This window comes from Miniopterus schreibersii (assembly GCF_964146895.1).
Source record: "Miniopterus schreibersii genome assembly, chromosome: 8".
Taxonomy (NCBI): domain Eukaryota; kingdom Metazoa; phylum Chordata; class Mammalia; order Chiroptera; family Miniopteridae; genus Miniopterus; species Miniopterus schreibersii.
The window spans coordinates 6,082,959-6,107,610 of record NC_138109.1 but is presented as its reverse complement, the minus strand read 5'-3'; the positions used below and the strand labels follow the sequence as shown (position 1 = coordinate 6,107,610).

The 24,652-nt window shown below is 44.8% G+C and overlaps 1 protein-coding gene across 2 annotated transcripts; it reads left to right on the top strand.

Moving 5' to 3' along the window:
• The first annotated feature begins 832 nt into the window (after positions 1–832).
• On the top strand, positions 833–23,349 carry SLC25A33 (solute carrier family 25 member 33). 2 transcript variants are annotated; one of them, XM_081143985.1, is made up of 7 exons: positions 833–1,115; positions 10,984–11,163; positions 15,508–15,585; positions 16,263–16,363; positions 17,972–18,038; positions 20,217–20,497; positions 21,693–23,349. In XM_081143985.1, exons 1-7 carry the CDS (start codon positions 1,060–1,062, stop codon positions 21,893–21,895), a joined length of 966 nt encoding a protein of 321 aa, XP_081000111.1. In that variant the 5' UTR covers positions 833–1,059; the 3' UTR covers positions 21,896–23,349. The 2 variants fall into 2 exon arrangements, with proteins under 2 accessions (XP_081000111.1, XP_081000112.1); XM_081143986.1 differs by lacking the exons at positions 16,263–16,363; positions 17,972–18,038 and having other exon boundaries at positions 881–1,115.
• Positions 23,350–24,652: the final 1,303 nt, after the last annotated feature.

The window sequence follows — 24,652 nt, the reverse complement described above, 5'->3', positions numbered from 1 at the left end:
ACTGGATTCCTTGGGCTTTATTAGACACAGATACCTTGTCTAGAACAACCATGAACAAATGCAACAAGGTCCCTGCACTCCTGAAGCTTACACTCCAGGGGCAGAACAACTTAAACAAATTGATCAACAAAGTAACTGCAGAAATTAAACGGAGTCATGTGATTGACATGCAGCAAGGGCAGCCAGGGAAGGCCTGAGCGTCAGACCTGGAGGTAAGGAGATGCCAGGCTGAGTCTGACAGCCACCCAAGGACATACAAGCAGAGAAGCAGCTTGGATAGAGAAGCTTGGAAGGTTGAATATAGAAGTCTTGGCTGGAGATGATCAGAAAAGATAGGCCGAAAAGCATATCGCAGCAGGTAATGCTATTTCTAGAAAAAGAAAAAACATGCAAAACGATACTAAGGGTACACGGGGGGGGGGGGGGGGGGGGGTGTTAGGCTCTTTGATTTTGTTATTTCTCTAAACTGGGTGGTGAGTGCAGAGCTGTGAGGTGTCCTATATAATTTACATACATTTTGCACATCATAAATATCACAAAGTAAAATACAGACTGAAAAAGTAAAAAAGGCCAGGGTCTCTCCGCATTGCCCAGCCCAGCCTCTCCGCCTGCGAGCAGGCACCAGGCTGCTACGCCCGGTTCTCGCTCCGCTGCTCGGGCCCAGGCTGGCCCCGTCCAGTCTCGGGCTGGGGACGGAACCCCGCCCCCGGGCCGTGCAGTCGCCCCGCCCACACCCTCTGGTCGGCCAATGGGAGCGCAGATCCGGGCCCACACCCCCGCCGTTCAACGCCTCAGCGCGCGCCGCCGCGTGACGTCTGGCCCGGCCCCCGCCACGTGACGGCCGCGCGGTGGGTTCCAGCGGACGCCGGGCTCCTGCCGCAGAGGCCGGGTGAGGGGCCGGCGGCCACGCCGCGGAGGGCGCGGACCCAGGGCTCGGTCGGAGGGGGGCGCGCGTGCATGGCGACGGCGCCGGCGGCCGCCTGAGAGCAGCGGGGCAAGCGGAGCGGGCCACCTCGCGCATCCTTCGAGCCGCCTCGCGCCAGCGGCGCCGGCGCGGCCATGGCGACCGGCACTCAGCAGAAGGAGAACACGCTGCTCCACCTCTTCGCCGGCGGGTGAGCGTCCCGGCCCGACCCCGCGGCTCTCTCGGCCCGTCCCCCGCGCCCTCGGTGCGGCGCCCTGACCGGTTACGGACCCTCCCCAGGCCGAAGCGCCGGCTCCCTGAGGAGGAAGTCCCGGCGTCGGGCGGTGATGAGGCCCCGGAGGCGTCGGCCTTTTCCCCTCCGGGGTCCGCATCCCCCGAGGGTGGCTTTTACCCCCCACCGAGCCTGCCTCCCTCCCACGCCCATCCCCCTCTCCGTGGCGTCTCCAGCTGTGAGTCCTTTTAAAACAATTACTGGCTGGTGTGACGAGTGTCCCCGGAGGGCGGCCCTGCCTGGTCACTGTGGCCCAGCCGCCCTGGCGACGCCGCCCTCGCGAGTCGTCCCCCCCCCGCCCCCCGGCCTGGATTCTCCCCCCAGGGCCTGGGGTGGCCCCCGGAGCTCCTCGGGGTAGCGCAGGGCCGAGCTCAGAGCTCAGACAGCCGAGGGGGCTGCGGGCGTCGGCGGCCAGGAGGGGCCTGGGAAGTGCTGGCGAACCGCGATGCAGGCCGGCCACCTGTGGGCGAGCTATTGGGGGACCCCGGGCGAAAGTTAAGGTCCGGAAGGCGTGTCGAAACGCTTCTTTCCTGCCGGTAGACGCGTCCAAGGTAAGATGTTTGTGTTTCGAGAGCTGCGTGCGCGTTCTTTTGATGATGGTGATCATCATCATCACCCTGCTGCAGCTGCTATTTTTTCAGCCGGAGGCCCGCCCTGCATTTTTACGGAGGTTGGATGGTTACGGGGTTAGGAAGGGAGCCGATTTGTTTGTTTCTTCTGAAAGATAGACGTTAACATGTTTTTCGAGTGTTAGTAAATTTTTTTTTTTTCTTTTTTCGATACAGCCGGTAGCTTGGGCCCCTTTGGAGTCTTCCAAGGTATCTGGAGTCTAATTGGAGGACCTCACAGGCCTGGCACAGCAGTTCTTAAGTGTAGGAACGTATAAAAATCAGATTTTGATTTTTATTTTTGGATTGTCATGTTGACTTGAGTCTTTTAGTTGCAGCTTAGACTGCGGCCTAGATGTGTCCCTTGAGTCATGGTTGAGAGCTTAACCTGTGAAAATGACTGTGCTGAGAAGGTTCTGAGCTCTGTGTACTTCTTCCTGTAGGTGCTCCGGCAGTTTCTTTGTTTTTCCAACCAAAGCATTCATCTCCTCGCTGATGTTTGAAGGAGGGGGGGCAATTCCTAAATTATGACGATGTATTAATTTGTCATTCTGGGGAATTGTAAACAAGTTGTTCGTATTATTAAAGCCAAAAAGGATAATTTTTTCTAAGGATGCTGTACTCGGTGATTTTGATTTATTAACTTTTTTTTATAGTGAGGTGGTCTTTTAAAAATTTCTTTGTGTTTCCTACTGGGCGAGCTGTGGGCTCTGGAGCAGACTCCGTGAGGCCCGCTGCGTAATAGACTGATTGCCCTGTCTGGGTGAGTCTCCCTGCACGCCCTTCACGGTGCCCTCTGGCTGCCCATTCTCCTGCAGGAACACCAGCCTTGTGATGGAGGAAAACTGATTAAAATGTAGCGAGTTCATTAGGGTAGTGCCTGAAGCTCTGAATTTAACAGGTTTCAGTTCCTTCATTAGCCGTACTTCAGGGTTACTTGCTGCAGATATTCAAGAAAGAAAATAAATCTTCCAGAAGGAAGCTTTCAGAGTAACTAGATGGATTTTGATTCCTTCCCACTAGCCTAAAGTATATTACCTCCATTTCTTTTAGGGAAGGGCATTATAGGAGCTAATTGTTGAATGGGTGGGTGTATCACACGGTTAAAATCAGTCAGCCCGTGCTCCCGCCTGGACCAGTGGATGACCTGCTGCTTTGCTCTAAGTGACCAGTTTCCATGTTGTTAAGCTGGCATCTTTCCAAAGAACTAAGTTCACTTCCTTTGAAAATAAGTCAGCCTCTGCTCTTTAAATGTCACATTTCTCCTGCTTATTGAATAGCCATTGGAAACTAACATCTAACAAGTTTAATGTTATTAATTAATGATATTGAATAAAGATTGTATCAGGTATTGCAGGCCTATGAATGGTTAAAAATTGATTTTAGAACCTAGAAAATAAAAACTAAATGCAAAACAACCCAATAGTCTTTCAGATTTAATTCTTTTTAAAAAAGACAGTTTCTTGGGGTTTTTGCAAAGGTGAAAATAGTCCTACATTAAGCTGTAAATCATCTTTTGAATATAGTGTTGCCCTTTAAGAAAGAAGAGAACTGGAAGAAAGCCCACCCACAAACCAACACCTGGAAATAAGCACTTTAGAAGAAAGTTCTGTGCCTATGTGCATACCAAATGTAGCCCCATAGTTAATTTTAAAATAGGCTCATGATTTAAAAATTGCTTTCTTCCTCATAATATATTGCATTTTAATGGCAGCGAGTTTCTGCGGGTACCTTTAGTGGATGGAGCTTTACTGTTCAGTGGTTATAGTAAAGAAGGCAAACCGTTTCCAAGCCCGTGACTAGAGTTCAGTGAGGACATTACAGTAATTTATGACAGGACTACTAACTTATTCTGATTACATAATTTCTGATCTCTCATTGATGTTTGGTTGGGGTTTTTTTTTTGCCAATATAAATAGCTGGATATCCTTATGTATATATGTGTAGTTCTCTGATTATTTCCTTCAGGTAAACCTTTAAAAGTACAATTGCTGAGTCAAAACACATTTTTAAGGCTTTGGTTACCTACCAGCACGTTCATAAACCATATCTTTGCGTGGGTGACTTCTGCATGAGGGAACCTCACTCATTTGCTGTTGACTTTTAGTATCTTTAGGGATTTTGCTGTTTTCTGCTTTCTTTCCTCCTATCTCTGAATCTGGGGAGTATTATCAGAACACAAAATGTACTCATACAAATTTTATTTTTATTACATAACAAAACCTATCATTCGTTTTCTACTGTTTAAACTTAACATCTCATTAAGAGAAACACTGAAATCCTCTGAAAGGGCCCTTTGCTGTCTAGGCCTTATGTCTGTTGAGAAAAATCTCTTAAATGTTCCCTGTCCAATCACGTGGGCACTCTTGTTGTCCATGTAATGTTAGTGATGTCCTTCCTCTGCTGAGCAAGCAGTAACATCCCGAGGTGTGATTTAGATGTACTCGGCACCTGAAATAGACTTAAGCTGTCATTAGATTTAGAGAGAGGTTAATGGTCTGGATTATATGCTTTAGGTCTTATTTTTATAGCTTGATTTTTTTCTTTTGTCATCAAACATACTTACATAATCTTTAAAATCTATCTTAATGAGAGTAAGACAGATAGAACATGCACATAATATTTTACATATGGCTTACATAAGTATACTAAGATTATAAATTGATTTCATCCAGTGTATTTCATATATATAACAAACACTATTAAAAACTGTATGGTGTTTGGATGAAAGATTCCTGCTAGAATTTAAGCTTCCTGAGGACAACAGCCATGTCTGTTTTCTTCACTGGTACATCCCAAGTACAGGACCCCACATGTTACGGATGCTTAATCAACAACTGTTTAATGATTAACCAAGTGAATAAAAGGTATTGTGGGTCATGCCTGGGAGTATATGCTGATGTGGCTTGTTAAATTATCCCAAATTAAGAGAAGCAGTACTTTGATTATTTGTGAACTGTAAACATGGTTCTATATTAAGATTTCCTGAAATGATATTGGCATAGGTAACTTTTTATTTATTATTATTGATTTGAGAGAGAGAGGAAGGGAGAAAGAGAGAGGGAGAAACATCGATTTGTTCTTCCACTTATTTATGCATTCATTGGTTGATTTTTTTATGTGCCCTTACTGAGGATCAAACCCGCAACCTTGGCATGTCTGGACCATGCTCTAATCACTTGAACTACCTGGCCAGGGCAAGGTAACATTATTTTGGATTTGTGTATTTGTGAAAGATACTGGTTCTCTTCAGGTTCCGAAAGTAGTATAGAGTTTTTTATACATTCCCAGTGCTATTTTAAATTTTCTTTCTAAATGAGAAAGAAGACAGGAAATAGCATCTAAAGCATAATTACTGCATCAAAAACTATGCATTTGGCTTTGACTGAATGAATACAGAATTTGTATAATCAAAATCTTCTAAGCCTTATGCCAGAAATTTCTATGTAAAGAGGAACTAGTGTTTTTCAAGGAGTGACCACAGAGATAGCAGATGAAAGGGAAAATTACAACCTCCAGAGATTTGGGTAATTGGGTCTGGCAGTATCCTTTGTTGGTAGAATCCGTATCATAGTTATGTAAAAGCTGTGGGTCTGGATACCAGTTTCCTATCATTTGGGTGGCGATTATAATAAAGAGCATATTGGCCTTGGCTATAGTGCCTAAAATGAGCCAGTGTATATGTAGAAAACAGAGACTCTTGTTGAAAATTGAGTTTTCAAAATAGTACTTGTTACTTGAAACCCAGAGTTAAAAGGTAAAAATTTGTGTGCATAATTTAAAAATTTTATGTCTCTGATCCCATGAAGATATACTGTGTGTGTGTGTGTGTGTGTGTGTGTGTGTGTGTGTGTGTGTGTGTGTGTGTGTAGTAATAGTCTAGCCTTGTTTGTTATGCTATAAAGTGGAGGAGAGGAGCCTAATTCACAGGGGGAGGGAGGGACCAAGCCGGGCCTATGTGGGTAAAAAGATAAACAGTTAAATATATATATGTATTTAAATATATCTTTATTGATTTCAGAGAGAGGAAAGGAGAGGGAGAGAGAGAGAGAGAAACATCAATGATGAGAGAGTCATTGATCAAGCCCACAACCCGGGCATGTACCCTGACCAGGAATCGAACCCTGATCGCCTGGATCCTAGGTCAGCGCTCAACCGCTGAGCCAGCCCGGCCAGGCTAAATATATCTTTATGTAATAAACACAAGACTTTAGTTCTGGGCAGGAAGACAGAGAGAATGGGGGGAGGGATGTTTTTATAGAAAAAGGAACAAGTAGTAAAAGAGGGAAAAGGCACAGGAAAATCCAGGTGATAGATTTTTTAGAAAATTAGGCAGATAGCCCCGCAGGGTGTGGCTCAGCGGTTGAGCGTCCACCTGGGATCCAGGTGATCCGGGTTCGATTCCTGTCCGGGCACATGCCTGGGTTGCGGGATCAATCCCCATTCGGGGGCATGCAGGAGGCAGCTGATCAATGACTCATCATTGATGTTTCTATCTCTCCCTCCCCCTCTCCTTTCCTCTCTCTGAAATCAATAAAGATATATTTAAAAAAAAAAAAATTAGGCAGATAGGTTTCAGAGAGTCACCATCTGTTGTGACTGCTCTGAGACAAGTAACAGCTGCTCCTCGTGGTCTTTCCACTGCTCTGTTCAAACTCTTTGGATGGTTTTGCTGAATGGACTATCCCAGAGAATTTCCTCAGTGACTAGAGCACTGTTGCCTAGGGGCGAATTAAATTAACTTTCAGGGAGTTGCCACATAGCTGTTAGAAACCTAGCCTACTGGAAACTGGAGTCCTGACTGCTTTTTGGAAGAGTACTGATGAGATTAAAACCCTTTAAGGGCTTTCTTGAGAAGCTTGTGTAAGGTTTTTTTTGACCAGGCTCATTTAGAAGGCTTTTAGTTGTAAATAATAAAAAATTCAGTTCTAGTTGGCTTGATGATTGGCACATACATCTGAATTCTAGAGAAAGCTAGACTTAGGTAAGGACTTACCTAATTAGCTCAGCAGTGTCACTGTGGAACCCTGATGACTTCTAGAAATACCTGCTTGACTCCAGAGTTGCTTCTTGCACGAGCACACCATGGCTTACAGCAGCTCCTCGTGTTTCTCCACCATTGAACAAGTCTGGCTGGAGCTGAGCTCTGATTGGACCAACCTGGACATGTACCCATCTCTAAACTGGTCTTTGCTCCCTGGGGAATTGTGCTGCTTGGACTGAATTGTGCCCATTGCAGAACACCTGGCTATGTGGTTGATTGAGTCGGGGCTAAACCTAGAAATGGATTCAATCCCATCCAAACTGCTTAAGAAATCTGGGCTCTTGTTATGACAGGAAGAGGAGATAGATGTTGGGAGACAAGCAGCAGTGGCCTCCACATCGGTTATACTGCCTTCAAATATATTGTCTATTTTATTGCTCTCTCAACCTCGGCCAGATGATTATTTGGTTGGGGTGGAGTAGGGCTCTCCTGTAAATTGCTGCCCACTAGATGCTAATACCCCCTCCCTCAATGTCAACAACCAAAAATGTCTCCAGACATTGCCAGATGTCACGGGGCGGGGGGGGGCACATTGTCCCTGTTGAGAACCACTGGTCTAGAACAGTGGTCGTCAAACTTTGATCATACAGCCCTACGATTAAAATGTTTGTGCATATTCCCATGTATATTTATATTACTCTATTAGAAGGCATGCACAAAATAGAACTTAAATGGTAGAGATGATAGTGATCAATGTAATGAAATTCCATTTCTCTTTGTACTGTTTTCTCCCTCTGTCTGGTTCATTGTACACACCTCTTAAAGCATGTCCCCCACTTTGGATATTAGTGGTCTGAAATTAGTGGTCTGAAATATTGGTACCTCATCAGAATTAGTCTGTTTCCTAATGACCACTGTGTCACCACCACCACCCCTCTGCGAGGGGCAGAGTGTGCAGCAGGTGACAGTGACTGGTAGTGAGCATGGCTGCATCCTCAAAGAGTCCACCGACTCGACTCGTTGATAGTGGGACACTAGCCTGGTTAGGCAAGCACACTGTCCTGGAGGTCATCCTTTGATCAGTGGCATAGATTTGGATGACAGTTGGCCAAATAAGGAGCGCAGCTGACTTGGGGACAAAGCAAAGGTGGTTGACCTGTGCCATATTCCAACTTGTTGACTTTCTGATGAAAGAATTTCCCAGGGAGCTGGTTTTTTGTTTGTTTTTTAGTGACATGGACTCATGTTATTGAACATAAGTAGGTTTCAGCTATTTCTTTATCTTACTCTGTAGCGTATAACTTTTCCAGTGTTTTAAAATATTATACTTTTAAAGCACATGGTTATAGTGATAGATAAGAGTGATTATTTTGTGTGACTAGACATGGTTAGGAAGTTATTTCTTTAACCTCTTTTTTTAAACACTCCCCATTATATCTGATTTTCTTTAGATACATTCTAGTGCTTAGAGCCAATTACACAGAATAGCATTCAGTTAGGCTCACAATTTTTCTTGATACAAAAGGACACTTTAGAGTTTTAAAGTTCTACCTGTCTGGTTAACGGTTTTCCATTTTGAGTATGAGTGAAAGTAGTGTAAATCAGCGAGCAAAGCTGTCTGCAATCCCTCTTCCCATAATGCTCCCGAAGAGGACACCTGAGCACAGTGGGACGAACACAGGCTGTTGACATAGCGGGTCTGGATTTGGGTTTCAGCTTAGACTCTGAGCTGCTTTGTGACTGAGAAAGTGCATCATGTCATTGAGACCCAGGTTCCCATCTGTATAGTGAGGGCACTCCCACCCCACAGCCCCTGAGGGGTAAATGCCGGCTGGTTCACTCACTGAGGCCTTCCCGGCGCCCCCACACCCCGTTCTCCCCATCCCTGCCTTGCTTTTGTGGTTGATGGGCTTTGGCCCACAGTTCAGAAAACACTGTAGGTAAACAGCTTAATTTAGGCATATGTCACCATGACTTTAAAGTGGGCTTACCTAGATAGTGCAGAATGGCTATTTTTCTCTCCTCCCCTCCCCACCCCTGAAATCTGTATGTTTTATTCTCTTTTCTGACATTTAGATTCTTTAGGGTGACTTGAGGCTAAATAACAGTTCCTGCCTTGGGGGACTGTTGGAGGACTGGGTGCCTGGCACTAGACGATCATCCCCTCAGTGGTAGGCGTGCTAGCATTTCAGCCGATGGCCCCCAGCTCTTGTGACCAGGATTGACTTCTCTGTGGGCCTGCAGGCTCCTGGTCGTAAGTGCTGCGCAGGGCCTTGACTGCCGTCCTCACTGGGAAGTGCTAGGCCCAGGTGCCTCCAGATTCCCAGCACCTGCGTCCGCTGGAGGAGGAAGTGCTCTGTGAGCCCGGACTGTCCTCCCTACCTCCTCTCATTTTCCCTCAGAGATGCTGGTGCTGTCATTTCTAGCAAGCCACCTGTTGTGCGCCAGGCACTACTGTGCCCTAGCTAGGTGCTCCTGAGACAGTCACTGTGATCATAGGCGGACAGAAAGTGCTGTCTTCAAACATTTAGATCCCTTACAAGACACTCTTCTTGAAACTTCAATTTAATCATTCCTTTGCTTAGCAAATACTGTGAACTTGGGAGTCCTGATGCTGGGCCTACAGATGGGAACGAGACATGTCCTGGGCCTTCATCTTTTCCAAAGAGAAGGACCCGTGTCACTGGTGGTTTGGGATGGCTTTTGATGGTACATGACATGGTTAATTATCGCCAGCCCATCAAGCACGCAGCGTCATAGGTATTATTGTTTAAGAAAAGATGGAAGGAGATATTTTAGGATAAGTGAGTTGTTTAGAAGAAAACTACATAAATTTTTAATTCAGGTAATATTTTGATATGAAAAAATTGTAAAGGAGAGCCCCGATTCAGAGAGAGAGTATGATTAATGAAAACACAGGATGAATCGACTAGTTCTGACCTCAAGGGGGAACACAAGGACTTTGTTATTAAAAGTAAGCTTTGCGCTGGCTTGTGCGGCTCAGTGGTTAGAGCATTGGCCGCGGACTGAAGGGTCTCAGGTTCGATTGTGGCCAAGGGCACGTACCTTGGTTGTGGGCTCGATCCCCAGGCCTGGTCACAGGCCTCATGCAGGAGGCAGCCAATTGATGTGCCTCTCACATCGGTGTTTCTCTCTCTCTGTCCCTCCACTCTCTGAAAAGCAATGGAAAAAATATATCCTTGGGTGAGGATTAAAAAGGAAAAGTCAGGCCCGGCCGGGCGTGGCTCAGCGGTTGAGCATCGACCTGAGATCCAGGAGATCGGGGTTCGATTCCTGGTCAGGGCACATGCTCGTGTTGTGGGCTGCAGCTGATCAATGACTCTCTCATCATTGATGTTTCTATCTCCCTCTCTCCCTCTCCTTTCCTCTCTCTGAAATCAATAAAGATATATTTAAAAAAAAAAAAGGAAAAGTCAGCTTTAGTTTAACTTTCAGTGGAGTCCAAGTTAATTAGATTTTAATAAAAGTCTGTTGTAGCAAATGTTGATTGTCTTTTCTCTTTTTTATATCTTTATTGATTTCAGAGAGAGGAAGGGAGAGGGAGGGAGAGAGAGAAGCATCAGTGATGAGAGTCATTGATCGGCTGCCTCCTGCACACCCCCGACTGGGGATCGAGTCCAAAACCCGGGCATGTGCCCTGACCAGGAATCACACTGTGATCTCCTGGATCCTAGGTCGATGCTCAACCGCTGAGCCACATCGGCTGGGCTAAATGTTGTTCAAATAGCATTACCTAAATAACTGTTTGACTGTGAAAAGATGCATTTTCCAGAATATTCATTGCAATGGGGTAGTGGAATTGGAAATGACATGAGTGTCTAACAGTAGGAGATTGGATAAAATATTATACATCAATACAGAGGAATAGTATGCAGCTATTACAAAGGATGTAAGTGGTGTATATACTGACACTCACAATATCTAGGTAACAGGAAATAAAGTGAGATTAAAAAGCCGGTCATGAAAAGCCCTAAAGGATGTGCTAACGTGTTAACAATGGTTAGCTCTTTAACTGCTGGGATTTGAACTCTTAATTTTTTACCTCCCCATGTGTTTTAATTAGGAAATGAACATGGGTCCTCTTTTTTTAATAAAGAAAAGATCAGTTTCACATTTCGCTTGTGTAGAGAATGGTATGGCGTCTCTGATCCTGTTGTGATTTCTTTTTCCACAGGTGCGGGGGCACAGTTGGTGCTATTTTCACTTGTCCACTCGAAGTCATTAAGACAAGGTTGCAGTCTTCAAAATTAACTCTTCGGACAGTCTATTATCCTCAGGTCCATCTGGGGACCATTAGTGGAGCTGGAGTGGTGAGACCAACGTCAGTGACACCTGGACTTTTACAGGTTCTGAAGTAAGTTCAGTCCCCATTCTGGACTCTGGCCACACCCCTGCCCCCACTATCAATACAGGATGTGTATTAAGCACATCAGATAGGATGTTCTGTTTGCACAGCCTCTGTCCAAACCTAAGAATTAGGTTACTGTACCAATACCTTTGAACTCTGACCTTGCTCCGTTGGCGGCAGGGCGCCTACTTTGCATGTGGTCATCATCCAAGGACAGTTAGAGCAAACCTAACAAAGCAAACCAGAAAACCTTGTTCAAATTGTTGCATCAAAGTGTTCTTGCTCATACGCTTTTGAGGGCTAGCAGGAAGCAATGGGGTAGTAAAATGAAATTACAATTTTTAAATCTCACAAGAAGGGTTTTGAGTATTTTAAGAGGAAGTAATCTGGAAACTATTTTAATTTTTTACCACTTGGAAATAATTATACATTTATAGAAAAGTCTCAATATATATTTAGTAAAGTGGTTTTAAAATATTTTGTTTCATACCTAGGCTACCTGCCTAATTTATTATTCTTATTGCATTAAAAATGTCTCATTTGCTTATGAAGTAGCTAAATATTCATAAGTTGAATTTGACTTATTGGTACCTATGCTTAAGGCAGAATCAGAAATTCAGAAGAGCCCTTGACAATCTCTGAATTTTACCTGGGGCCCTGTGCTTTAAGAGATGTTCTGTAACGATAGTTGAATTGAAATACACCTGATATTCAAATCTCTGAAACTGACCACTGGAATGGGGTGTGTTCAAGAAAGACATTGCCGTTTACCAGTGTAGTTGCTTAGCTGAGAAATGTTAGGAACAGAGTCCATAAAGTAGAAACGCTCTGTCTGAACAACCGCACCACATACCACTTTGGACAGAGTTCAGTCACATTTCAATAAGGCAGAATGAGTTGGAAAGCACTCACTTTATTTTTGGGTATGTTTTGTTTGTAAAGCCTGCTTACCAGTCACCCAGGCATCAGTGCCAAACGTGGACGAGGTTGCATCCAAGCTTAGTTATTGAGCAAAACTGAACGCGAGACCGGCTGCTGAGGGCGAGGTCCCATGTGGGAGAATCGGAAGCCCAGCCAGAGAAAGAGGCTGGCACCCAACACCCCAGATTCCCACTTTTCACCTTAAACGCTGAGAAGGAGCAGAGGCAGAGGCAGCAGGTCAGGGACGGGCCCAGGAGACAGGGACGGGACACAGCTGGGAGGCCCACTCTGATCTCAGGAAAGAGCAAGACAGCCCCATATCCTCAAGAAGACATGGCTGTGAAATGTCCCCATCCTGGTTTGCCTTTTTATATGTGTGGGCAGTGGCAGTGTCTCAAGTGACACCTTCTGAGGAACATGAAGTGCTTTGGACATAATGAAACAGACAGGTAATTTGCCAACTTGACTAACATCCTACATGAACTTCCTCTTATGTGCTTGCAGATAACTCATGACTAGTGGGTTTACAGATTTGCTGTAACTGGGACACTGTTACCCAAAAGTTGTGGGTGTCAGTGGGCCAAGCCCGTGGGTGAATGAGACTGTTTTTGTAGTTCAGGTTTTTGAGGTTGCATGTTCTACATCTCTGATGTCTCTCTAGCTCCAATAAATCTTGAGAGAGAGAGAGCGAGAGAGAGAGAGAGAGAGAGAGCACAAGAGTGAGCAAGCACACGCTCCTCACTGGTCTGGCCTGAGACCTGCTCCCCTCCCCGTCCTCTGTCTGATGCTCACTTAGATCCCTTGGGGACTGCTTTCTCCTGTCTGTGCAGCCTGCCAGTCTCCACACAGCTGTCACTCCTCCCATTGCTTCTCTGATGTTTCCCCTCCCACACCCCTTCAGCTGCCCCTTTAAAAAGCCAGGAACATTGCCGCATTCTGCCTTAGGGCCCGGGTACTGGACGTTATCCGCATGGCTGGCTCCTAGTTATCACCTTTGCAGGAAGGCTTTGCAGTGACCGTGCTATTTAAAACTGAGCCTGCCCTCGTGCTCCATCCCGCCTTATTTTTATCCCCGGTACTCACCTCAGTCCAACATAGAGTGTAGCTTACTTGTTCATATTGTTTATTTTCTCCCTGCCTCCACTAGAATGGAAATTCCTCAGAGGCAGGGACTTGATTTTTTTTTTTATCACCGAGGTGTCCCCAACCACCTAGAATGCTGCCTGTCACATAGTAAGCATTCAGTACAAATAGAATTAATGAATTAATTTTGGCACATCAGTAAGATACTGCATATAAAGAGCTCCACATCCCCCCTGCACCCCTCATGTAAATATGCACTTCCTGTACTTTTTAAATGTAAAATTTACAACTGAGTTTCTTGGAAGTCAAGGCAGAAAGGAGACTATCATGTTACACAGTTCTCTTCTAAAGAAAGCACACTAACTCTTCAGGGGAAATGCATGTCTTCCTGCTATTAAGTTCTGATAATGGTCTGTTACACTCCCATATAGACACTGCTGACAGGAGCAGCATTATCTGAGGGTGGGCTGGCAGAAGGTGACTGCTTTCCCTGTCCAGCGTGACTCAGTGGTTGAGCATCGACCCATGAACCAGGACGTCACGGTTCGATTCCCGGTCAGGGCACATGCCTGGGATGCAGGATTGATCCTCAATTGGAGGCATGCAGGACACAGCTGATCAGGGACTGTTTCTTATCATTGATGTTTCTATCTCTCCCTCTCCCTCTCTGAGAAATGTGTGTGTGTGTATATAAAAAAAGGTGACCGCTTTGCACTCTGCCATCACCCTGGTTAAAGCCACCTCTCTTCTCTCCCTGGGTTATTACTAGATTGCTTTCTAATTCTTCCAATAACGATCCCTAGCAAGGGCAGAGATGATGGTTCAGTTGCTTAGTATTGGTCTTACTCTTTCAGGAATCACTACTTTAAAAGGCTTAACAGGCAACAGAACTTGTTTACAGGAAGTTTCTTTTTCAAAATGGAAATTGGCATTTGCTGGCGTCACAGGTTAACCTGTTACAGAGTACGTTTTCTCCATTGCAGCACCAAAAGCCTTTATATTTTGAGTGAGGTTACTTAAAAAGGCTCTCACTGTTAAATTTGCCAAAGGGGAAGAATTTATCAGTTTATTCCAGGTATCTGTCTTAAAAAGTCTTATGCTTAATCTTTTTTTAAAATTTAAATCAGAGCTCCTCATATTCTTTACTCAGGTAATTTTTACTCAGATGCCTTTTTAATCTGAAAAGTAATATATTAGTGATCTGGTTATGTTATATAAATAAAACTGGTGTGTTCAGATGAGATCTTTGTCTTGGATCGTGATCTAAAACTAGTGAAGATGAAACGCTCCAAATAAGGCCCTTGTTTTCTTTTTGCATTTCTTTCCTAAATGAATGTTTCTACAACTGTGGGAAAATGAGTCTGGATCCTAACATGCTTTATTTTGAGGCTGAAGTGTACCATTTATAGTAGGCACTTGATTGTTCCAGAAGAGTTTTGTACACAGCCAGCAAGGTTAGAAGTTTGAATTATGTAACAGATTTGACTTCTTGCCCACTGTTAATATGCGTCATCGGGGACACAGTCCTTGTGCAGTTCCGAAGAGGCCCGAGTCCCTTGAGGATGAGTGTTCCTCCTGCATTATAGATGAGAGGCCCAGGCTTTCTGGAGCCAGATAGTCCTGGAATTGTGTCTAAATGATCTCTGGGCTGGCCGCACAGTGTACACTGAGGGGGACAGATAGAATCTAAACTTGAAACATTTTGAATAGACTGACCATTTGAAAATCTTTTACATACTGTAAGGTGCAGGTCACTTCAAGGTGGTGTTTAAGAAAAGATTTTGTTTGGAGAACTTGGCTTCTTATCAGTCCTGTTGTAAGAAAGAACAGAAGCAAAGTATTTAAAGTTGGAAACACCGAATTCTCATCCTCTGTTAAGGGCCGAATTACTTGTTTTGGGCCAGTGTGAAAATTCACTGGAACTCTATGACCTTCATCTGGCTGCTTAGATTTAGAGAGACCCAAGAATTGTCTTTGCCCCAAGCCCTTGTTCCCATAACTTTTGGGCTAGAATCATGTCCCTGTGTCAGACCCTTTCTCAGTGCTTGTTGTCCCTACAGGATTTCCGTGTATAAACCCTGGAGGTCTTGCTCCTGTGTGAACAGGAAAGAGGCTTCTCGCAAACATGTGAGACTGATGCTTCTGAAGCAGTTTTTCACTGTGTTAATGTGGCTGCATTCTTCAGCCTTCCCGATTCTGTATTGTGATTTAATCAGATAAAGCCTGGGGCTTGCAAACAACCTATTCTTGGCTAAAGGGGAGGCTCACTCACAGCCTGTTTTGCATAAGCCTTGCCTAAGGATTTGAAAGATACCACCTTTTTTAAAATTTTTATTTTTTATTCAGGTCGATCTTGGAGAAGGAGGGACCAAAGTCACTGTTTAGAGGCTTGGGTCCAAATTTGGTTGGAGTTGCACCATCAAGGTAAGCTTTAAATTTTCAGCCGGGTCCCTGTATACCTGTGTAATGTACCGAGGCCTTTTTCACAGGAGAGCCATACTGCTAGATGGCCAGTTTCTTCTGTGCAGGATTTGCCTGAATACATCTGACAGAAATAGTGATAGCCGTTGGTGTGTCTTTAGTGCATCTGTGAGAAAGCGATTCTAGTTATTTTATTACATTGAAAACTAGTCTGCTCTCACCCCTGGGATCTTCTCTAAGTAAGTGTGGTATGTGTTCAGCAGCATTGCCCCCCACCCCCGGGTTACACATACTAATTTTAGTGTAAGGCAGGACACGTGTGGTATATTTTAGAAATACTTCAGATTTTAAGAGTTACAGTATATGTTGGTGCCTAACGGATTGGCATTTATCCAGAACGAAGACTACAGTGGACTTTGTATGTATATTACCAAAATCTTATTTTCCTCAGTTCTTTTGGGCTCTTCCCATCACTACTGAATACTTTTTAGAGAGATGAGCAGCACCTTCCTCAGGGAGCCTGCAGTGGGTCTGGGTTTAGCACAGATGAGGTCAAGCTTTTGGTTACATGTTAACTTCTTGCCCGTATTATTTTCCTGAATTTTTCAGAGGTTGCAGAGGGACGTACATTTACAGTGCCGTGCCGGTGTCTTTATAGCGTTCTCTCTTTGTTCTAACAGGGCTGTGTACTTTGCATGTTACTCCAAAGCCAAAGAGCAGTTCAATGGCATTTTTGTGCCTAATAGCAATACTGTGCACATTTTCTCAGCTGGCTCTGCAGGTACGTTACCCCCGTGGTGGAGAGAAGCGTCTCACCTTCCGAAAGCATGTGTTGTGCCTTTTACGGGATTAGAAATTTGCTCTCTGCTTCTTTTGCATCTAAAATCATTTTTCTAATGCTTTATGTTAGAGCTGATAAAATATGAGTATTTAGGATCAGTTTTTCACTTGGTTCCTGTTTCTTTAACCACTAAAGCTTTGTATTCTTCCTCAGAATGTACGTGTTCCATGCATGCTAGTTGTTGGTGCAGTGCTTGTTTTCAAGGAATTTTCATGTGGTTTTCATGGCTATTTCATTATTCTAAAATTTGACCTTTTTTTTTTTTCTTTTCATGACACTCATGGTGTCCAGCACACCCTGTGTACATTTGGCACTTTTGTCCTTACCACTAGGTTCTATAATGAGGGTTGGGGGCTGGTGGGTTTTTAGGGGGCGGTGACAGATCAGAGAGCGTCTTTTCAGGGAGTCATCCCACTTACTGTGGGAAATTTATAACAGGATTTTCCCCCCAGGAAATATTTGGCAGAAGAACCCAAAAACTCAGCATGGACTTGTAGATTGCTGAGAGAAGGCTTTGTCTTTTTATAGATAAGGTTTATGTCTGTTTAACTAGAAAGGTATTACATTGGCAGTTTGTGAAAAATTTCCGCCTTCTGCCAGGCTGTAAAGTGTATGCACAACTTCTGTCTCTTACGACAAATAAAAGTACTAGTAACACATCTGAATAGCTATAGGTAATTTCTGGACCCCAGTAGAAAATAATGTTAAACAAGAAAGGTGTGTGTGCTGAGTATGGAGCCCTGAGGAGCAAGTGTAGTGTCCACTTCTGAGGCCGATAGTGGGTTAGCTGTGACTTAAATACTGGTCATCAGATGTGCAGCTTCTGCAAAGTTCACTTAGAAGAACCCTTGCTACCTAAAGAGGACCTGGAGGCAGTTTTAATCTCTCTCTAGGTTCCTGGTATCTGACTGATGTGCTTAGGACTAGGGAGGGGAGAGGCATTTGAAGAGGGTCACTGTGGGGGGCTGATGCCGTGACTCTGCCTTGTTCTGGCTGGTCTGGAATGATTAGTGTTAAGATGGGAAAACTTACTACCAAATGGTTCCTGTAAGCAGATCAGTGTTAAAACTTCAGTTTCCTGAAATGATTAGTCAGGTATTAAAATGCCTATGTTTGGATTCACTTAAATGGAGATTTAGTTTCTACTATTTTAAGTTTGATATAAGGTAACCTTTTGGATTAGGACAGCAACTTTTAAAAACAAATTATTTGTGGACCTGACACTTACAAATTGAGTTTTAGAATGGTTTCATATTTACCTTAGGAATCACATTGACAGAAATACCAACAGCACCACCTAGAGGCTGGGAAACACTAGACGGCTCTAGAAACGAGAGATTTTTTTTAGGTCCAACATACCAAGAGAAGTTACATTTTAGGGGACTGGAGCTTCTGTCTGCAGTACAGAACTGTAGCTGCTTCCTACTATCCATTTTTACTATTAAAGCATTGAAAGCCTGATTTCAACATTTATCAGATGGAATAGACAACTTTAATCAGCATTGGTTGTGTTCAGTGATGACACTGTCTCTTGTTTTTTTCTTCCAGCTTTTGTCACAAATTCCTTAATGAATCCTATATGGATGGTTAAAACCCGGATGCAGCTAGAACGGAAGTAAGTTATTAAGTGTTGCTTCCTCGATAGAAGACTTCTTGGGGATGTCCCCCCCATTCCTGTCTTTTGAATGCAGTGTACAGACGGACTCCTTGTTCTTTTTGAATGTGAGCCTATGTAGCAGCTTCTTTAGTTTGAAGATTCGTGCTGTCAAGCATTGTGGGGGACAAGGGCCAACAGAAATGGTTGGAGGTTCGCTCACTGTGGCCCCTGGTCTGCAGTGCCGACCTTCACAGACAGTCGGGGGTCTCTGCTCTGGGCCAACCCCACGCCAGCTGCAGCGCTGTGGGCTCTCCCCAGGTGCTTCTCTTTCAAGTGGGAAGATGGCAGTGAGGGCAGAGCAGCAGATGCCATCAGGCCCCTCGGGGCCATTTGAACCCCAAGGCCCTCAGTGCGTGGGTTTCTGCCCTAAAACTCTTCCACAGGCTGCGGATTCTTTGGTAGTTGGCCCTGCTTGGTTGTGCTAACACCAACCTGTCTTTCCAGCTTCTAATCAGCATCCTCTCCTGGAAATCTTAAGTAGCCACTTCCAATTCCAGGTGTGCACAGTGTCCTCGTAACCTTAGCGGTGGATAAGTGCATGAGTCGGCTGAGAGCCTCCGTGTGCATCCTTTTAAATCTACCTGGTAGTGATCTGTGCTCAGGAGATTGTAAAGCTTTCTTCAGGTCAGCTCTGTTAACATGTCCCTCAACAGTGAGCGTTTTTGCACGCTTCCTGTACACTAGTCACCGGGGAGACAGGGAATAAGACACAGGCCCTGCCTTCCATAAACTCAGCTTTACAGAAAAGAAAATCACAGTCTGATGGATTAAGGGTCCTAAGTACTGCAGGACCCTGTAGGGTCCCTAATGCAGTCTAGGCAGGATGGACAGAGAAGGGCAGCCAGGGGCCTCCTGTAGCTGCAGCGTCCACCTTGCCATCTGAGAAACAGCCGGCAGTAAAGAGGGCTGCAGGCAGAGAGAACTGTGTGCACAGAACATCTGGAAGCAGAAAAGCATCGTTAATTTTGGGGAACTAGAAGAAGGGAAGTGTGGTCAGAGTGTACCACATGCGAATGTTCTGGAGCAGGAGGGAACTATGGAAAGATAAGGTTGGATAAACATCCTTAAAAACCTGGGGAAGGAATTTGGAGTTGGACCTGGGCTTTATTTGGAGGGCAGTGGAGAGTCATTAAGAGAAATTTTTGGCAGCCTGGGGCACTTTGCCCCCAGGGGACATTTGGCAATGTCTGGAGATATATTTAGTTGTCACAGCTTAGGTGGGATACTGCTGACATGTGGTGGGTAGAGGCCAGGGTCCTATAGTGCAGAGGACAGCCCCCACAACAGAATTATCTGGCCCAAAATGTATTTCTCAGGCTGCATAGAGGGTGGTAAGCAGGGAGTGGCCTGTTTGGATTTGTGTTAGAAAAGGTCACCCCAGCTCGGGTGTAGAGAATGGCCTGGGGGAAACACAGTGGAGAAGGCCCGTCCAGACAGATGGGAGCAGGAAGGGTCTCTGACTGTGACCAAGGCAAATCTGTCAGGTCCTGGGATTCAGTTTGTGTCCAGGCAGTTCATGAACACTGCGTCACCAGGAGGAGCACCCAGCCTGAGGTTTTTGCTAAGTTGTGTAGTCTGTAACGTTTGTGATTTTATAAATTTAGCAGTGATGGAGTCAGAGACAAGCGATGAGAAAGGGCATCCTTTCACTCACCCCCTTGTTGAAGGTTGGTGGTTTTCCTTCAGTATTTTCTTAGAACACCTTTGTATCGTAACTAACTACTCTTTACACATCAGCCTGTCCCCCTTCCGCTTCCAGCACTTCCCGTGTCTTACTGCCTTCACAGCAGTTTCAGTCTGGCACTCGTGCCGTAGTTTACTTATCTCTGCCTGTTTTAGGTGTTTGGATGGTTTTGATTATATTTTCTGTGTGATGAATGTCTTTCTCCATGTAGCTCTTTCCAAAATCATGCCAGAGGCTGTGAATGTGACTCTTGTACAGGCCACACACTCTCTGTGGGCCGGTCAGGTGGCCCAGCTTGTGGACCTGGGCTCGCAGTGCGCCAGGCGCAGGCAGCCCCCACAGTGCAGGGAGGACATGTGTCACCCACTGATTTCCTTCCTGTCCAGCGATCGTCTTTTTGGTGCCCACTCACTCATATGTTCTGACGGCCTGTCGTTGGTCTCCGTTACCAGGGTGCGTGGCTGCAAACAGATGAACACGCTCCAATGTGCACGCCACGTTTACCGGACGGAAGGCATTCGCGGCTTCTATCGGGGATTAACTGCCTCGTATGCGGGAATCTCAGAAACTGTCATCTGTTTTGCTATTTATGAAAGTTTGAAGAAGTATCTGAAAGACGCTCCATTAGCCCCCTCTACAAATGGGACTGAGAAGAATTCCACAAATTTTTTTGGACTCATGGCAGCTGCTGCTGTGTCAAAGGGATGTGCCTCCTGTATCGCCTATCCACACGGTATGTGCTGCTTTCTCTCCCAGAGCAGTGAAACAGCTGTCAGGTTGTGTCATTTGTCAGTGTACATAGAGACCCCTGGAGCCAGTTGAAATGCAGGCGCCGGCAGGTAGTGATGGAACCAGCCCAGGTGCATCTGGCCTCCCCCATGTGTATGCGCGCACAAGCTGGCTGTGTGAGTGGCAGGAACTTGGTGTCACTCAGCCCCAGCTGCTGTACCCAAAACTTGCTGTGCAAAATGTGGGCCTTGTGTTGTAGAACTTCTGATGCTTTCAAGAAGCCAAAAATCTGGATTTTATTTAAAAATCTCTCGATTTTAAAAAAAAATGACAGAGGAGCCAAACTCTAAAAAAAAAATCTCTCAGCTTCCAGTTTGAATGGAATGCTGAGTAAAGCTACTTTGGGGTTTATTTTTTAAAGAATTATAGGCCTCATGTCCTTCTGACCTACTATTAAAAGATAACTTTGTTTACTGTGCCACAAAAAACAGGTTTTTTCAGAAGCCTACTGTACTGTCAGCTATGACAAATGCACATGGTGAACTCAGTAACAGGTAGATGAGTCCCCTGGGTGAGCCAGAGCCCTCAGGGGCCTCAGGGCTCATGGGGAAGCGGTCAGGCTGGCCCCCTCATCGTAGGCAGGCAGAAGCGTGGGCCTAGGTGAGGGGGGCCAAGTGCGCCAAGGTTTGAAAAGGAAGGAGGCCGCGTGTAAGCTGGACAGAGTGGAGGATGCTGGGAGGAGGAAGGTGGGGAGGGCATGAAAAGAGTCTTGTGGAAGGTATTACTAAATACACATTTCACCTTCTGTGAAATTACAGTGTTTGCTTAATGTGAGTAGAAAACCATAAACTATAAAATTAATTCCCATTCAAGCTAAGCTTTTTTTTTTTAATATTTTTTAGAGAGGGAAAGAAGCATCAATTTGTTGTTCAGTTTGTTTATGCACTCATTGGTTGCTTCCTATATGTGCCCTGATTAGGGATCGAACTCACAACCTTCACATATCGGGACGGTGCTCTAACCAACGGAGATACCCGACCAGGGCATCTATTGAGATCTTAACATGGTTTTTTATTTTAGGTGGCAAATAGGCAGAGGTATACACTGACAATTATAAAGCTGTGTGCTTTGAAGTCTCTCCTCATATTGCCTGGAAATGCAACTTATTTGTCACATAAAGTATGTGTTTCTCTCTACAGAAGTCATAAGGACGCGGCTCCGGGAGGAAGGCACCAAGTACAAGTCTTTTGTCCAGACCGCTCGGCTGGTCTTCCGGGAGGAAGGCTACCTTGCCTTTTACAGAGGACTCTTTGCCCAGCTCATCCGGCAGATACCGAACACAGCCATCGTGTTGTCCACCTACGAGCTGATTGTGTACCTGTTGGAAGACCGTCCTCAGTAACCTAAGGCCAGAAAATTGTGATCTAGAAGAATAAAACTGAAAAACTCAGTAGAGAATTTCTTTTCCATTGATGTTTAGAATGCTCGAGACTGACACAGGAAAGGCCATAAAAGACGTGGCTCGTGTCACCTGTTGGACATTTCCTTTTGGATTCATGTATTCTGGAAGGTTTAAATTCATTAACGTTAATAGTTAATTATAATTTTTTTTAACTTAAGAGGATTCAGGACTAAGCAGCAACTAAATTAAATCATGCTATTTAATTTAAGTATAAATTTGGCTTTTGTCCTCTTTGATGTCCACTGTACTGTGAACTATAGGGCTCAGGGAAACGAGCTTTAGAAACACGGGGAACTCTGAAGTCCAAGTGCACTTGTTTCCTGATCTGAGCGTCAGACCTTGCGCGGGGCAGGTAGGAGGATCCCTGTTGGGTGGTCTCCTTTGTGCATTTCCAAGTCTCCTGCAGATTGATACTCCAAGCTTTCAGGCTGCTGAGCTAAAAACAACAGTCGTACAGCGTTCTGACATTGGTTCTTTTAAGCTATACACATTTTCCTGAAGCTGTCCTTTATCCCCAGTTGGAACCAAAGGCGAGAGTTTTAAAGAACCGTTTCCCAGTGGCCTCGCTCTTGCATGTATCTCCAGAAGTTAAGCCTAGTCGAGCCTGCGTGCTTTGTAGGCGTGTTACAGTGCGGCTGGCTGTGAACATGGGATGCGGTGAGCGATGCGCCCGCTCTGGGGCCTGATCCTGCTCTCGGCCCCTACTGCTGGGAAAGAGGCGCGTGACGCAGGCTGATTGCCGGCTCCTTGGAAGGCTCACTTTTACTCTGACTAGAAGTGGTGGTGGTATTTAAATACCCTAGTTCAAAAAAATTTTTAAATCCTAGAAATGAGAAATTATGAAAATTGTAAACTCGCCCTCCCATCTTAAAAGGAAATTTAGTAAGGGACAGAAAGCCAAGACAGAAGGCAGGTACGATGGATGGCCTCCCATTAGCTCTCTCACTGGACCTGGCGCATATTGTGCATTGGGCTCCCTTTCGGTGTGAATGTCAGAAAGATGACTCTAAATAACCAGTTCTTGGAGTTTCCAACTGAGTTGCACATACTCTGGTAGGGAGGCGAGGAGGATGGTTTCTAACTGTTTTTAAATTGAGTTTAATTTTGTTTCCCTTGAGTCATAAAGGAAGTTGGTTGGTGGTGGTGAGCTCTCTAGTGTAATTTGCTTCAACTTTCAACAACTTATGTAGAAGTCAAGATAAATGACATCGGTCATGCTTCAGTGCTTCCAAAATGCAGGACAGTCGAGAGATTTCTATCCAGAAACTCATTGTAACGGCTGTTTGATAGTGGCACTTATCAATGTCTTTGTTTTAATAGTCATATTAAGACCTGAATTTTTCCTCAAGGTTTTATCTAATATGAAGATTAAAAATTCGGTTGTTTAATGTTCACTAATTGGGTAAGAGAATTATTTCAAAATAATATCCACTTACACTTTCTTCTTGAATTAATAAATTTGATGTTGACCTAGTACAAGTTAGTTCTCTGCTTGCTTCTCCTGCACCAGGGCGCTGAAATGCAAGAAATATGGGCCCCAAAGGCGGGATGAGAACAGGCCGGAAAAAGTGATGCTTCCTGTGTGAAGGGGCTTGTTGGATTTTTAAGTGGGAAATGCCACTGGTTGAGCTGTTAATGGGGAAATCCCATGATTAATTTCTCTGTTCTCCACAAGCTTAGTCATTGGGATTTTATTGTTTTTAAGTAATATAATATATATAAAAACCCTCATTGCTTACCCAGTGTGTGCCAAGCACTGTGCAAAGTGTTGTGTGTTTTCTCTTTTAAGTTAATTCTGACAACCATGTGAGGCAGGTATTATCATCACATTTTACAAATAAGAGGCTCAGAGGTTTACATGACTTGTTTGAGGTCTCGGAGATGGTGAGTAATAAGCTGACCAGTAGTAGGTCTGTACTGCTTCTCCAGTAGATGAATGAAAAGTAGCGGAGGCATCTGAACCTGCGGAGTGTTCTAACTGAAGCCAAGTTCCAGCCCAGCACTGCATTCAGTTCACCTAAGGATTGGGTCCCCAAAGAGCTGCACTGGAACCAGTAGTGCCCTGACAGTCCTTCCTGTGAGTGGGGTACTGTGTAGATGCTGGATCTTCCTTGGAAAAAGGACGGTACTTAAACAGAATGTCACATGTTTAGAGGGCAGCTTCACTGCTGTTCATTCCTCTGGGTGCTCCAGACTGGTGAAAGCAGCAAGACTGCAAACGAAAGGCCTTTGCTCTGACACCCACTTCCAAGAATAAGGAGCTTCCAGTGCAGACTCTAATCACTCCCAGGTTTTGGGTGGGCTCCCTTCCCTCTCTGCAGGCAGCTTGTTGTAGATGCACTCTACTAGGGTGTGGGACAGATTGGCCACAGGAAACCTGTCAATCCACCACTGCTACGACAATGAGAACTCGAATGGTGAGCCCCCAAAACATGGAAAAGTGGGAATACTGAAATACATTGTGTAATTAAATACAAATATTTTCTCTCTTCTTTTTAGTTAGTAATTTAGCCAAAATCCATAATACTAGAACACATAAAATGTATCTTCCCCACTAATCCCACCTCCTGGAGGTAACTTTGCAGTTCATTTAACTGTCTTCTGCCTCCTACAAGAATACACAGTATAGGGGTTTATTTAAACTTCAGATATCAAAGTTAATATGCATGTTGCTTTTCCTGAACAGTGTATCATCCC